This window comes from Prionailurus viverrinus, chromosome D4 (genome assembly GCF_022837055.1).
Source record: "Prionailurus viverrinus isolate Anna chromosome D4, UM_Priviv_1.0, whole genome shotgun sequence".
Classification (NCBI taxonomy): Eukaryota; Metazoa; Chordata; class Mammalia; order Carnivora; family Felidae; genus Prionailurus; species Prionailurus viverrinus.
Genome location: NC_062573.1, coordinates 1,233,869 through 1,246,404, shown reverse-complemented (window position 1 = coordinate 1,246,404; position 12,536 = coordinate 1,233,869). Strand labels below are relative to the sequence as shown.

The 12,536-nt window shown below is 60.1% G+C and overlaps 1 protein-coding gene across 3 annotated transcripts; it reads right to left on the bottom strand.

Moving 5' to 3' along the window:
• Positions 1 to 2,043: 2,043 nt before the first annotated feature.
• On the bottom strand, positions 2,044 to 10,745 carry AK1 (adenylate kinase 1). 3 transcript variants are annotated; one of them, XM_047829074.1, is made up of 8 exons: positions 10,646 to 10,729; positions 8,018 to 8,089; positions 7,793 to 7,831; positions 6,087 to 6,122; positions 5,753 to 5,916; positions 4,932 to 5,048; positions 2,541 to 2,732; positions 2,044 to 2,289 (listed from the first exon to the last, which is right to left on the bottom strand). In XM_047829074.1, the coding sequence occupies exons 3-8, from the start codon at positions 7,797 to 7,799 to the stop codon at positions 2,221 to 2,223; spliced, it is 585 nt and encodes a 194-aa protein (XP_047685030.1). In that variant the 5' UTR covers positions 7,800 to 7,831; positions 8,018 to 8,089; positions 10,646 to 10,729; the 3' UTR covers positions 2,044 to 2,220. The 3 variants fall into 3 exon arrangements, with proteins under 3 accessions (XP_047685030.1, XP_047685031.1, XP_047685029.1); XM_047829075.1 differs by lacking the exon at positions 8,018 to 8,089 and having other exon boundaries at positions 10,646 to 10,745; XM_047829073.1 differs by lacking the exons at positions 7,793 to 7,831; positions 8,018 to 8,089; positions 10,646 to 10,729 and adding an exon at positions 6,287 to 6,565.
• Between the last annotated feature and the right edge of the window lie 1,791 nt (positions 10,746 to 12,536).

The following is a 12,536-nucleotide window of genomic DNA, read 5'->3' as shown; positions in this document are numbered from 1 at the left end:
CTCCAGCTCAAGGAACCCGCTGCCACCAGGGGACCCCTGTGCACTCAGCTGCTGAAAACTGATCTCAGTTTTGTGAGCACGGGCCCCCTCCTGGCGCTGGAGGTGGAGGGGGGGGGGGCACATCCCAGCAGGTGGCGGCTTATGAGCCTGTCTTGCCAGCACGGCCCAGTGCTCTGGAAAACACGCACAGAGGACACCCTCAAAGGGAGTGTCTGTGGTAGCAGGGACCGGGTGATGGTCACTGGAGCTTTTACATTTCCGTGTTTTTTCAAGCCGCTTGTTTTTGGGGTTTTTTTTTGTTTTTTATTTTTTTTTTCAACGTTTATTTATTTTTGGGACAGAGACAGAGCATGAACGGGGGAGGGGCAGAGAGAGAGGGAGACACAGAATCGGAAACAGGCTCCAGGCTCCGAGCCATCAGCCCAGAGCCCGACGCGGGGCTCGAACTCGCGGACCGCGAGATCGTGACCTGGCTGAAGTCGGACGCTTAACCGACTGCGCCACCCAGGCGCCCCAAGCCGCTTCTTGTTTTAAGCGCATAAAGTGATTCTGCGGTGAACAGTAGTTGGGGTCAGCCTAGATTGTCGTTCACCTGGGACACACCTGGAGTGACGGTGCAGTAACTAGAAAAAAACACAGATGATGAAGATGCTTCTGTCAGGTGATCTCCGCAGCGCCTCGTCATCTTTGGCGTGTTTTTCGCCGCTCGTTTTCGGCGTGTTTTCTCCGCGTCTCTTCCCCGCTGATCCCCGCAGCCCTGCGCTAGGTGCGTGTGCGCGTGTTAGCCCGCTTGGACGGATGTGCCCGCTGCCGGAGGTGGAAGGTCACAGAGAGATCGAGGCCCCCCCGCACGCCCCAGCTGGCACGGGGAACAGAGGCCAGCAGCAGAGACCTGCCCTCCCGCACCCACCCGGGGCCAGAAGGCTCATCCGCCCACGACGCCTGCCTTCTCCTACCTCCCCTGTGCTGGCTTTACTTGTGCTGTTATTCTTTCAATAGACTCACCTTTCGTAACTTAAATATGTTTATTTTAAAGGAAAGTTTAAATAACTAATGCAGAAGGGAGACCGGCCACGCTTGCCGTAAATAAAAGGGGACACACCTTGGGCCCAATCAGCCCCACGTCGCGTTTCGGTCCAGCCAGGTGTGGCCCGCTGAAGGTTCTCTTGGCTCTAAAGGGAGTCGGCGGGGACTAGGACGGGTGTTAAGGACACGTGAGCACCAAGTTGAGCCTTCCTCGGTGAGGAGGTCACAGAGTGAAAGAACAGAAAAGGGAAGGTGCTTCTCCCCCAGGGATTTCTGGGGCATCCCCGAAGCACCCCAGCCCTGCACCATCCCCAAGGCCGCTCTGGTCTCGGCTCCCGCAGGCCCCGGTGACTCCCTCCCACACCCCCGTTCAGCGTGTTCTCGTCCTACCCTTGGGAGGGGAGGGGTGCAGGGGGCACGGACCCTAACTCAGATTTGGAAACGGGCTCAGAAAGGGCAGGCTGTGACCCGTCCGGGGAGGCACTGGTGGGAGGCCCTTCGTGTCTCGCCTCCTCAGGGAGGTGCCGCGGACCCTTCCATCTCGATGCCCTTTCCGGACGCTCAGAACTTCTTACACGCAGGAGGCCAATTACTGCCTCCCCAGCCAGCTGACATGTGCCACCCCCACTGCCCAGGAAGCCCCCCACAGCCTATAACCCCACTGCCTACTGCACACAGGCCCCAGTGGGGTTCAGCATAGAAAACATGCTCAGAGACATGAGGGGTCAGGGCCAAGGCCGCACAGCAAGGGTTCAGAGGAACGCAGGCCAAGGCCCAGCTCTGCCTGACCACAAGTCCCTGAGAGCAAGGACCCTGCCTCAGTCACCCGGGACCCCCAGACCCAGCATGCCCTGGGTGAGGAAGGGCCCTGGGTCTTCCTTCCCCTGGTACTAGGGGAGGGCAGCTGGCAGAGGTGGGGTGAGGGGCTTGAGGAGGACTGGGAGGGTCAGGGGCTGCTGGAGGCCACATCACGTGGATCAACTCCAGTGAAAGCAAAGAAAAAGGAATAAAACCGAATGTCCTTGGAAATTCCTTTAGTGCTTGGCTGTCCATGAAAACAGGATAAAGTGGCTTCCTCTGTCTGTGCTCCAGCCGGGCAGGGTGGAGGCGTTGAGCTCAGGCCAGGACAGCCTCAGGTCAGCACGGGGTGGGGGGGTGGGGGGGCGGGCAGCAGGGGAAGGGGCTCCAGTGCTGTTACTTGAGGGCATCCAGGTGGGTGCAGACTTGGGAGAAGACATTGTCCACGGAGCCTTCGGCATTGACCTGCAGGGAGACAGCCGGGAGGGCAGAGATGCTGGGGAGGGCCATGCGGGCCTCATTGGGGCAGGGGCTCACTTCCCCCAGAGGTGTGGCCTGACTCTCTGAGCCCAGCCACAGGGGACAGCAGCCCATCACGGAGCCAGCGGGGAAACCAAGGCCCGGAATGGAGGGCTGGCCCAGGGTCAGGGGGATTTTGGCCAACCCAGGCAAAACTCCAGATTCCTGGGGCTACCCGCGGCCTGCAGGGGGCGCACCTTGCGTACGATGCCACGTTTCTCATAAAAGGCGATGACAGGTTCCGTGGCCTTGTAGTAGGTCTCTAGTCGCTTCTTGATGGTCTCCTCATTGTCATCCACCCGCCCGCTGGTCTCTCCGCGCTTCAGGAGCCGCTGGGTCATGGTCTCAGGGCCTGCGTCCACATACAGCAGCAGCGTGGGCTGTCCGATCTGCGGGTGGGGCGGTAGTCACAGGGGCCCCATTCCCGTCCCCGGGGGCCATCTCCTCCCCATCCTCCCATGCCTGAGGCCTCACCTGAGACCCACTCAGATCAGACCATCAAGCCCTTCCCCAGGGCAGCCTAAAGGACCTTCCTAAAACTACTCCTCTGCTCCAACCTCTCCCATAGCTCTCCAGTGCCCTCAGAGAGGGCCTCCCGCCTTCCTCACCTTGTGTTTCCCACTCCTTTGCTCTCCTGGCTTCAGTCACACTGATTCTCTGAAGTCTAGGCTCTCGTCAACCTCCTCCCAAGCCAGGCCTTCGCTCATGCCAAGAATCCTCATCCTCAATCCCAAGTACTTGCCTTCAGATTTGAGCTAAAATCTCATTCCTCTGGGGCAGTCTTCCCAGATGCAACCCACGCCCCCCCACCCCGCCCACCGTCCCCAGCCCTCTGGGGCACACTCTTGAGTCCCCTTTACTTCTCTGCCCAGAATGTCTCAGGAGGCCTCTGGTGATTCACTTAGTGTCCCTCTCCCCTGCCAGTCCAGGAGCCCCTAAGGACATCAAGGCATCTGTCTGACACAGCAGGGCTGGACAGGACTTGACTGAGGGGTGACGGGCTGCCGAGCTCTGGGGGGTTCTGAATAACGTCACTGTTGTTGGAATAAGCCGGGAAAGGCAAGGAAGGAGGCTGACCTGTCCTCCTTCGGTGGGGCCCTGATGCCCCCTGGTGTCCAGATCTGAGAAGACGTGTTGCCGGGACCCCTGGAGCCCATGGCAGGGCTGGGCCCTTGCGCTGAGCCCACCACCCACAGTGGCGCCCCCAACAGCCCCAGGAAGGAAGGAGACTTTTAGTAATCTCATTTTCTAGATGTGGCCCTGAGGGTCAGAGGTGACGTCACACAGCTGGTATGGGTGGGTCATGACAGGACGTGCCTTGAGGTTGCCTAGCACCTGACCACAGGGTCCATGGCCTCCCAGTCTGAAGGAAGCCCAGCCCGCTTCCATTTCAAAGACAGGGCAACCGAGGCCCAGAGCAGGGTAGACACTTTCTTGAGGTCCTGCGGGCACTTCAAGGTCAGGAAATCCAATCTCCTTCCACTGGAGGAGGCTCAGAGTTATGGAAGCCCAAAGGTGGCCCCAGCCTCACAGGCTTGGGAAGTGGGGGCTGGGGGTCTGGTCCTGCCCCATCCTGTCGGGATGCCTGGTCCTCCCCACAAGGCCAGGGAGGAGTCCCTCTGCCAAGAAAACCTCCTTGAGCCCAGCCCCCACCCTTGCACTTGCTTGCAGCCCTGTTTCCCTAGTATGACCTGTGACACCGGAGGCGTGGGTGTACGTGTGTGTGCCCACGTGTGTGCGTATGTGTATATCCCTGTGTATCAGTGAGCTGTGTCCATGTACGTACATGTATGTGCGTTGCCAGACGTGTGTGCACATGTATGCGTGCCTGTGTGCATGTGTGTATGTGCCTGTGGCTTTGTGCTGTGTATGTGCACGCACACGTGCGTGTGCTTGGGGCCTGTGTGTGTATGTCTGGGAGAGGTGCCCCCACCCTGTTTTCCTGGTGGGAAGCTGTTCAGGCAACTCGGGGCCGTCATCCTCAAGGCCTACTTTTTCTAGGCCTTTCACAGACTCCCCGCGGCCCATGGAAGGAGACTGGACCCCCCTCCCTGGCACTGGAGGCCTCCAGCCAGGCCTGAGTCGCCTCTCCCACATCGTCCTGGTTGCCCTGCCCCATAGATTCTCTTCTCCCCATGCCAGCCGGACCCTTCCAGCCCTGTCCCTCCCACTCCCTGGCCCTCTGTGTTTGTAAGGTGCCAAGCCCCACTTTTGGAGGGTACATTCTCTCTAATCTCCATTCTGCTCCTGAAGGCAGCTGCCAACTGTGTCTTCCCATTTTGCAAATGGGGGGGACACTGAGGGTCAGGGAGGCAGGATGATTGGCCTCAGGCCTGTTGAGGTGGAACCTGAGCTCGGGTTTGTGAGCTCCCCAGCCTGTGCTTCCTCCTCTTCTAGACTTTTCTTCTCAACTTCTAGAAAGACTTCCAGAAAGTCTTCTCCAGTTTCCCTCCTTACCCCGCTCCCCACCCCAACCCCACAATCAGTGTCTCTTTGCCCCAAACTCTCTCTGGCCATCGTGGCAGCCCTCTTTCCACCTGACCACCCCACATCACAGCTCCCAAATGCACCCACCAAGTTGCACTTACCTTCCGTTCAAACTCCTCTCCCTGCTGTACTTCCCGAGGGTAGCCATCGATCAGGAAGCCTTTGGAAGTATCTACCTTGGCCACCATGGCATCTCGGAGCATGTCCAACACTGTCTCCTGGGGGCACCGGAAAAGATGGAGGGGTCATGAGCCCCTCTCCCTCCGCCTTCTTCTAGGCCTCTGCCCTAATAAAGAAGTTCCAAACAAGCCTCTCTCTCCAGGAAGCTTCCTTTGGATGTGAAGGCTTGACTGGCTGATTAAATCATTCATTCACCCATTCATTCATTCATTCATTCATTCAATAATATCGATGGAGCCCCTGTTCCCCGCCAGCTCCCGTCCAGGGCTCTGAGGACACCACTGTGAACAAAGCAGGCCTTTCTCAAGAAGCTCACAGTGTGGTGAGGCCGGTTCATCAATTTCCAAACATGGCACAGGTTGAATGGGCAGAGAAGGAGTGATAAAATTAGGGGGTCTGAGCCCAAATCTGTGGAGCCAGGAGGGTCTGAAAGCTGAGGAGGAAAGAACATTCCAGGCAGGAAGGAATATAATGAGTTGGACGGGACAGAAAGGCCAGGGCAGCTGGAGGGCGGAGAGCTGGGGAGAGGGGGGTTGAGTGGGTGGAGTGAGGCTAAAGGGGTCAGCAGGGCAGGGTCCTAGAGGCTCTGGGAGCTTCTAGAAGGAATTTTCTGCCGAGGGCCATGAGGACCAAAGCCAGGAGTGTTTGGAGCCAGGGAAGGTCAAGGCAGAGTGCCATGGGCTCTGCCGGCTGGAGCCCACTCAGGGCCACCATCACCCCCCACCCCACCGGGCCCACTCACCAGTGGCACCAGCTGCCCCTTCTCCATGATTTCCGACAGCATCTTGCCCCTGGCCGAGCCCGAGCTGACCTCGGCCCGCAGGAGGTCCCCGGTGGAGAGGTGGGTGTAGCCGTACTTCTGGACAATCTTCTCACACTGGGTGCCCTTCCCCGAGCCGGGCCCTCCTGCAAGCACCCACCCGTTCAGAAGCCCCAGGAAATGGGGCCGCCGCAGGGATAGGGTCACCCCGCAGAGAGGGGGCAGCGCCCCGGGGTGCCACCCCAGGCCCAGGCTCCCACCGACGCCTGCAAAGAGCCTCCCTGCTGGCCGCCTTCCCCGCCTGCCTTGGACTCACCCACCACAAAGATGATCTTGGTTTTCTTCAGCTTCTCTGTGGGGGAGAAGAGGGGAACAGAGTTCAGTCACTCGCTTGGCAAACAGCACCTCGGGAGGGACAGGCCTGGGCCGGGCCCTCTAAAGCCTGGAGCCACTGAGGGGCTTGGACGCCCACCCTCGCAGCCCCTCCCTGTGGGCGGCTGGGCAAGGGCGGGTCACCTCTGGCCTTACAGTCTTCCGTGTTGTGGAGGTTTCTCACGCAGCAGGCCCCCATGGTTCCCGTTCTGCTGTGTCCCCTACCCTTTCCCTCCCAGAGCCCAGGCCTGCCCATCGCCCGCCTTCCCTGGGCCTGGGCGGTTCAAACGTGGAGTCGGCAACCACAACATACGTTGCCCCGGAGACGGTTGCCAGGGAAGCCGGCTGCGGTGGGCACAAAGAACCCTTGCCCAGAGTGGGAGGTGCGCTGATGCTCCCGCCTCAGCCCCGCCCTTAGAACTCAGCAGGACCACAGCCTCACCAGACGGAGGGAAACTGAGGCCTGCTCCAAGGGCGCCAGACCCAGAACCGGAAGCTGGGCCCTCTTCCCAGGCGGCCCGGCCTTCCCCTCTTCTCAGGGGAGAAGAAGGTCCTCACTGCGTAACCTTAGGAAAGGAGTCCCCGGCCCTCTCTGGCTCTCTGTCCCTCCCCACTGACGAAGGCCTGGCAGCTCCCAGGGGCCCTCTGGCCCCGAGGCTGGAAACCCAGAGGAGTTATCTGTAGAACAACTTCTCCCGGGGCGCCTGGGTGGCGCAGTCGGTTAAGCGTCCGACTTCAGCCAGGTCACGATCTCGCGGTCCGGGAGTTCGAGCCCCGCGTCGGGCTCTGGGCTGATGATGGCTCAGAGCCTGGAGCCTGTTTCCGATTCTGTGTCTCCCTCTCTCTCTGCCCCTCCCCCGTTCATGCTCTGTCTCTCTCTGTCCCAAAAATAAATAAATGTCGAAAAAAAAAATTAAAAAAAAAAAAAAAAAAAAAAGAACAACTTCTCCCGAGGGCTCCCATCCGCTGCCTGCCGTGGGCCGGCAACCACCTGGAGGTGGGGGAGGCCACAGCCCGGCGGCAGCTGCTGTTCGGAGCCCGAGGGGTGGCAGGGTGACCGCCGGCTCGGGCGGCAGCAGCGGGCTCCTTTAAGGGCCACCCAGGCTGAGGCACAACGCCAAGGATGGGGCCGTGATGCCGCCAGGAGGCGGGCCTGCCAGGCTCCCTGCTGGCCCCATGTCTCCCTCCAGGTCCCAGCCCATAGCAGCCAGGAGGGCCCCAGACATCCTCAAGACCCACCCTCTCTGGACAACGGGGAGACTGAGTCCCACAGAGGCGTTGGGCGCTGCCTCGTCCTTGTTAGGCTTGGCATTTACACACTTGGGGCCTCTCCCCAGGGCTAGCCTCCCCTTGCTAGCGCCCACCCTTTCTAGAAAGAGGCAGGGATTCAGCTCTATAAATACCAGTGTAGGAGGTGAGCCGTGGGGCCCTCAGGAGCCTCAAGGAGGCCTCATCGCTTCTGAAATTAATCCTGGCGCTGGCGCATCCCGTGAGATGCCTGAGGAGGATGTCGGAGGCTCCCAGACGGGCCCCTGTGGCGGCCCCAGAAGCTCCCCCAACCCTTCCCAGAATGTCTCCTGAAAGCACGCCCCCTTAACAGATGGGCACACCGAGGCCCAGGCAATGAGCAGCAAAGAAGAGACTCAGTACCTTCCATCCTGCTGGGGTCCGGGGAGCCGAGTCAGCGCTCTGCAAGACAAGGGCACAGGTGGGGTCGGTGAGGGGGGCTCTCCTCCATCCTGCCTCTGCTCCTGCCCAGCCCCACGGTGTGCGCCAGGCCCTGATGGTCCCAGCGGCACCGGGCAGCGAAGGCCCCCGGCAGGTTGGGTGACCTCGGGAAAGTCACCTTTCCTCCGTGTGTGTCCGCTGCCTCACCTGTAACAAGAGGGCGGCAGCCCCCTCCTGTCCACCTTTTCCCGCTGGAGGAGCCGGGTGGTGAGGGCGGTGCTGAGGGACGGAAACAGTGACATCAGCACCTGCTGGGCCGCTCCCTTTGTGAGTCCCAGAACACAGGCATCTGCCTAACACCTTGGTGATGCTCCCCCGGGGCCAGGAGGAAAGACTTGTGGAGGCCAGAGAGGGGGTCTTGAGCTGCAATACATCCCACCTGGGGTGGGGTTTGGACAAGGATGCTCAAAGGGACATCACGGAGGCCCGAGGGGGAGGAAGCTGTAGGAGCTGCTCAGGGGGGACACAGCCCTGTACAGCTGTCATGGGGGATCCCCGGCTCTCACCACCCCCCACATGGCCCCTGCCCCCTCACCCCCTCGAGGACCGTGTTCCTCAGCATGTGAGTCCACCTCGACCCCTCTGGGGACCCCACTCTGCTTCAACGTCCCCTCCCACCTACAGTTACCACCTACACACCTCCGGCCTCCATTCCCCACCCCCCACCCCCCCCGGCCCTCCCCAAGGCTACCAGCTACCATCACAGCCACTCTTGCCTTGACCTTTGACGCCTGCCACAGCATTCCTCCCGCCTGGCATGCCTGCAACCCCAGGCCCTTTACTCCTCGCTCTCACTTTGGCTTCAGGTTCCCAGGACCCCTGCCTCTGCCCAGGCAGCCCCGGCCTCCCTCCCCAGCCCTGTGAGTCTACAGCCCCTGGACAGGCCCCAAGACCTTCCCACGTCCCCAGCTCCGTGCCCTATTACCCAGCCAGAGGCCCTGTCTTCTCTCACACCCGACTTCCACCCTGCACACCCACATCCCAACCCTCTTGCTCCCGATCCTCTCTGCAGTCTGTGTCCTCAACACCACTTCCTTGTTCCAAGCAGGGCACCTGGCCACTGCCCCAGCCTCCCGTGGGTCTCTCCATACCCCACCAGGCAGTCCGAAGGATTTTCTGTGATAAGCATCAGACCACATCGCTCACCTGCTTAAAACCCTTCCACTTGTGGCTCCTTGGCTCCCAAGATAAAGCCTGGGCCCCTAACATGGCTGACAGGACTCAGTAACCTGCCCCCCCCCCCCCCCCCGCAGCCTTCACAGCCACCGCTTGAACCGCTTGGAGCTTCCTCACCCACCATGACTGCTTCCCACCTCCAGGCCCAGCTACTGTTGCACCTGATGCCTGGATGCCTCTCCCCAGGTGCTATTGTTTAGGACCCGGTTCAGGTGTCACCTCCTTCAGGAAGTCTTCCTGGACTCTGTCCTCCGCTCCCACACTGGCAGGTGCCTCCTTTGAACGCCCCCAGCATAGCACATACCACACGGTATCGGACCTCTCTGTGGAACTGCAGGCCTGTGTGCCCCACCAGACCGGGCCTGGCCCCAGGCTGAGCATAGGGCTGGGGGCCTCACTCCACCTCCCAGCTGTCTTGGAATGGATTTGAGGCTCGGAGAGAAGGAGAAACTTGCTCCAGAGCCAGGCTGGGGTCAAACTCAGGGTTGCATTTTCTGCTGCTTTAGGCCTGGCACCCAGTAGGTCTTTCAGCAGGTTTATTGGCTGTCCTACCACTCATGGGCCATGAGTTATAGCCTTTTTCCTGCTGAGTGTGCTTAGGGAAGGGCAGACGCTGCCAATGGCCCGCAGCAGCTGGCAAGGGAGGAGGAGGGTCCCCAGGCCAGGGAGAGCCTGCAGTGACCCTGAGGAGTGGCCTCCAACCCACCTTGCCTTGCCTCTTCCCAGTAACCTAAGCCCCTCTGTCCTGCTGGCACCTGCCACTTCCTTCGTCCAAAATAACTCGAGTCGTGAGGAGGCATCACAGAGGCCAGGGGTCCAGGACGGAGTTGGGTTACAGGCTCAGCACCCAGACCGTATAAGGCCCCCGAGCCAGGCTGCAGCAACTCCTCTCATGACTGGGTGGTCTGCCGAGGGGCCTGGGGAACAGGGGCCCGGGGGGACAGCGACCTAAGGGCTCATCGCTCAGCTGTGTGACCTTGGGCACCTGGTGTCCCCTCTCTGGGCCTGTATCCCCAGGCCGTGACCCGCTCCTGCTGGAGAGTCCTGAGTGGATCTCTGAGCAGTGCTCAGAAAAGGTGGCCCTAGGGCTCCCTTAGAGCCCTCACCAATCATCCAGGGGGGCTTCCCGTCCCCCCCCCCCCCCGTTCTCCCCCCCCCCAGCACTCAAAATGACATGGCAGGACAGCTCCTCCAATCACAAAGGCTGCCCCTGCCAGGTCCTCCGGGGCAGGGAGTCAGGCCACAGCCCCCTTCCCCGGGCCCCAGCTGGGACGTGCCAAGGGCAGGGACCTGGAGCCCCAGCCCCAGGAGTGCCAGCCGGGACAAAGGGGCGACTGTCTAGGAGGCTAGGAAGGACGGCAACACACATCCCCCTACAGGGGCACACGCAGGGTGGCACAAACACCCAGAGCAGAGACTGGGAGGACAGACAGGCCAAAATACACACGGATCATAACCACCGACACAAACACACAGCCGCACAAACCCCAAGGATGCCCCGACACACACAGGCTGGCGCCCCCCTGGCGCGCGCGGCTTCCCCACGCCCCGCAGAGGCGCCCCCCGCGCGCCCAGACATGCACACGGGCACACACTGACCTGGGGGAGGGGTGCGGCGGGCGCCGGGGCCAGTGGTGCCCTGCCCGTCCTCGCCGGCCGCCCGCAAAGGCGACTATTTATAAGGCTGTCAGCAGCGCGCAGCATGCCGGGAGCCAGCGCTCCGCGAGGGCAGGGAGGGGGGAAGGAGGGAGGGAGAGCGGACCGGGAGGGGGGTGGGGGGCCGGACCGGCGTGAGCCCCGATGGGAAGCCAGAGCAAGGCCGGCGCCTCCCCGCCGCGCATCCCCCCCGCTGGCTGTGCCTGCACACAGCACGGCACTTAACAGTTTGCAGAGGGCTTTCCGTTCCTGCCTGACCTCCCGTGTGCCCACATCTCGGCGGGGGAACAGGACCCGGCTTCCTGTAGGACAGCTGGGGAAACTGAGACCCGGAGAGAAGAGGCTCTTTGTGTAAAATCCCACAGCCAGTTGTTGGCAGAGAGAGGCCAGACCCAGCGCGGGAGGCAATCATTGCGTGGATTCTGGATTGCCGGCCAGAACAGTCCTCCCCACCCCCAAGGACCTGCCCTCCTCAGATCCTGCTCAGGGACCCCTGGGCCAAGACCCACCTGGAACTCCCTGCCCCCCTCCGTTAGAAGGGGCCCAAGAACCCCCTGGAACTCGCACTCTCTCGGGACCCCCCAAAGACCATCCATGTACCCATTTCCCAGCTAGTGGTTGTGTAGATTATATATATCAGCTCTGCCTCCGCAAAACTGCCAGGCAGCTCCCGTGAGGTGAGCGCGAGAATGTGGGACATTCAGAATGCTGAATGGGACGTGGGCACCCAGATGGGGGACCACCAATCCTGATAAAAAGGACAGTTCCCATTACGAGCACTCACTGAGTCAGGCGCTGGGCAGAGCGCTGGGGCTCAGACGGGGTCCGTGAATCCTTAAGTACGGAGGAAAGTGAGGGTCATACCCTTAAAATAGCTTGCCTGAGGTCCCCAGTGGGAACCTGAGAAAAATCCCTGAACACGAAACCTTATTTGCGGCTGAAAACGTCATCCAGCTTTTGACACAGGAGCTACTGAACTGTTAAACTAGACAAAGGCATATGACTGAACCCAGAACTGTTGCACCCTCGTTCTTGAGAAAAACTGGATATTTTCCTAGTAACTGTCGTAATGTACTAGAAAATTGACGCACTGTAAAATGTCATTCTCTCTTCCAATCGTAATGTTTGGAAAACAACTTGCGTGGTCTTCCTAATACTTCTACAATTTGCTAATAACGACCCCCTGGCTTTTATTCCTCAAAGGGACACAATTTGGGTTGCTCCCTGAATCTGTGCTCCCCAAATTGCAATTCTCAGACGCCCATTAAATGCTTTTTATTTCGATTCTTCCTCTTTTCTCGGTCAAAACAAGTAGAAGTGATGTTTATTCATGGAGACCGGCACATAGCAGTAGGTGCTCAATAATGCAGCAGGGCAGAGACCGGGACCGTGCAGTGGCAGAACTCATGACCTTGAAGGTAGCAGCCCCAGATGACGGTGAGTTGAATTTAGAATTTGTCTCATAGGCACTAGGGAGCCATGGGAGGTGTTGGAGCAAGAGAGCGAGAGTACCAGGAGACTGAGACTGCCTCCGGTGGGTCATTTCTGAGCAACAACAGCCAGGATACCAAGGCCTGGGTCTAGTCCCAGCTCTGCCACCTGTGACATGAGACAAGGTCCTTGTCTCTTGCGAGCTTAGTTTCCCCATCTGTGGGAGGGATGGGTGCTGGGCCAGAGGTTCTGTCTTCAAAGTTGCTTGAAAGGCCCTCTCAAAAGCTGTAGGTGGCTGACTGCACCGGCACAACCTTTGGGGAAAGCAAACTGACGTCAATCAAAATTTTAAACATCCTCCTACTTTTAGGAATCCCACACGTGGGAACGAAATGTGTACACA

Bases quoted from the DNA above. Each gene is read 5' to 3' on its own strand.
- AK1 (XM_047829073.1), bottom strand. From the start codon at position 6,398: ATGGGCAGGCCTGGGCTCTGGGAGGGAAAGGGTAGGGGACACAGCAGA. The intron at 6,123-6,286 runs GTGACCCGCCCT...TCTCCCCCACAG, and splicing joins GGAAGACTGTAAGGCCAGAG to AGAAGCTGAAGAAAACCAAG. The intron at 2,733-4,931 runs GTAAGTGCAACT...CCCCACCCGCAG, and splicing joins GAGAGGAGTTTGAACGGAAG to ATCGGACAGCCCACGCTGCT.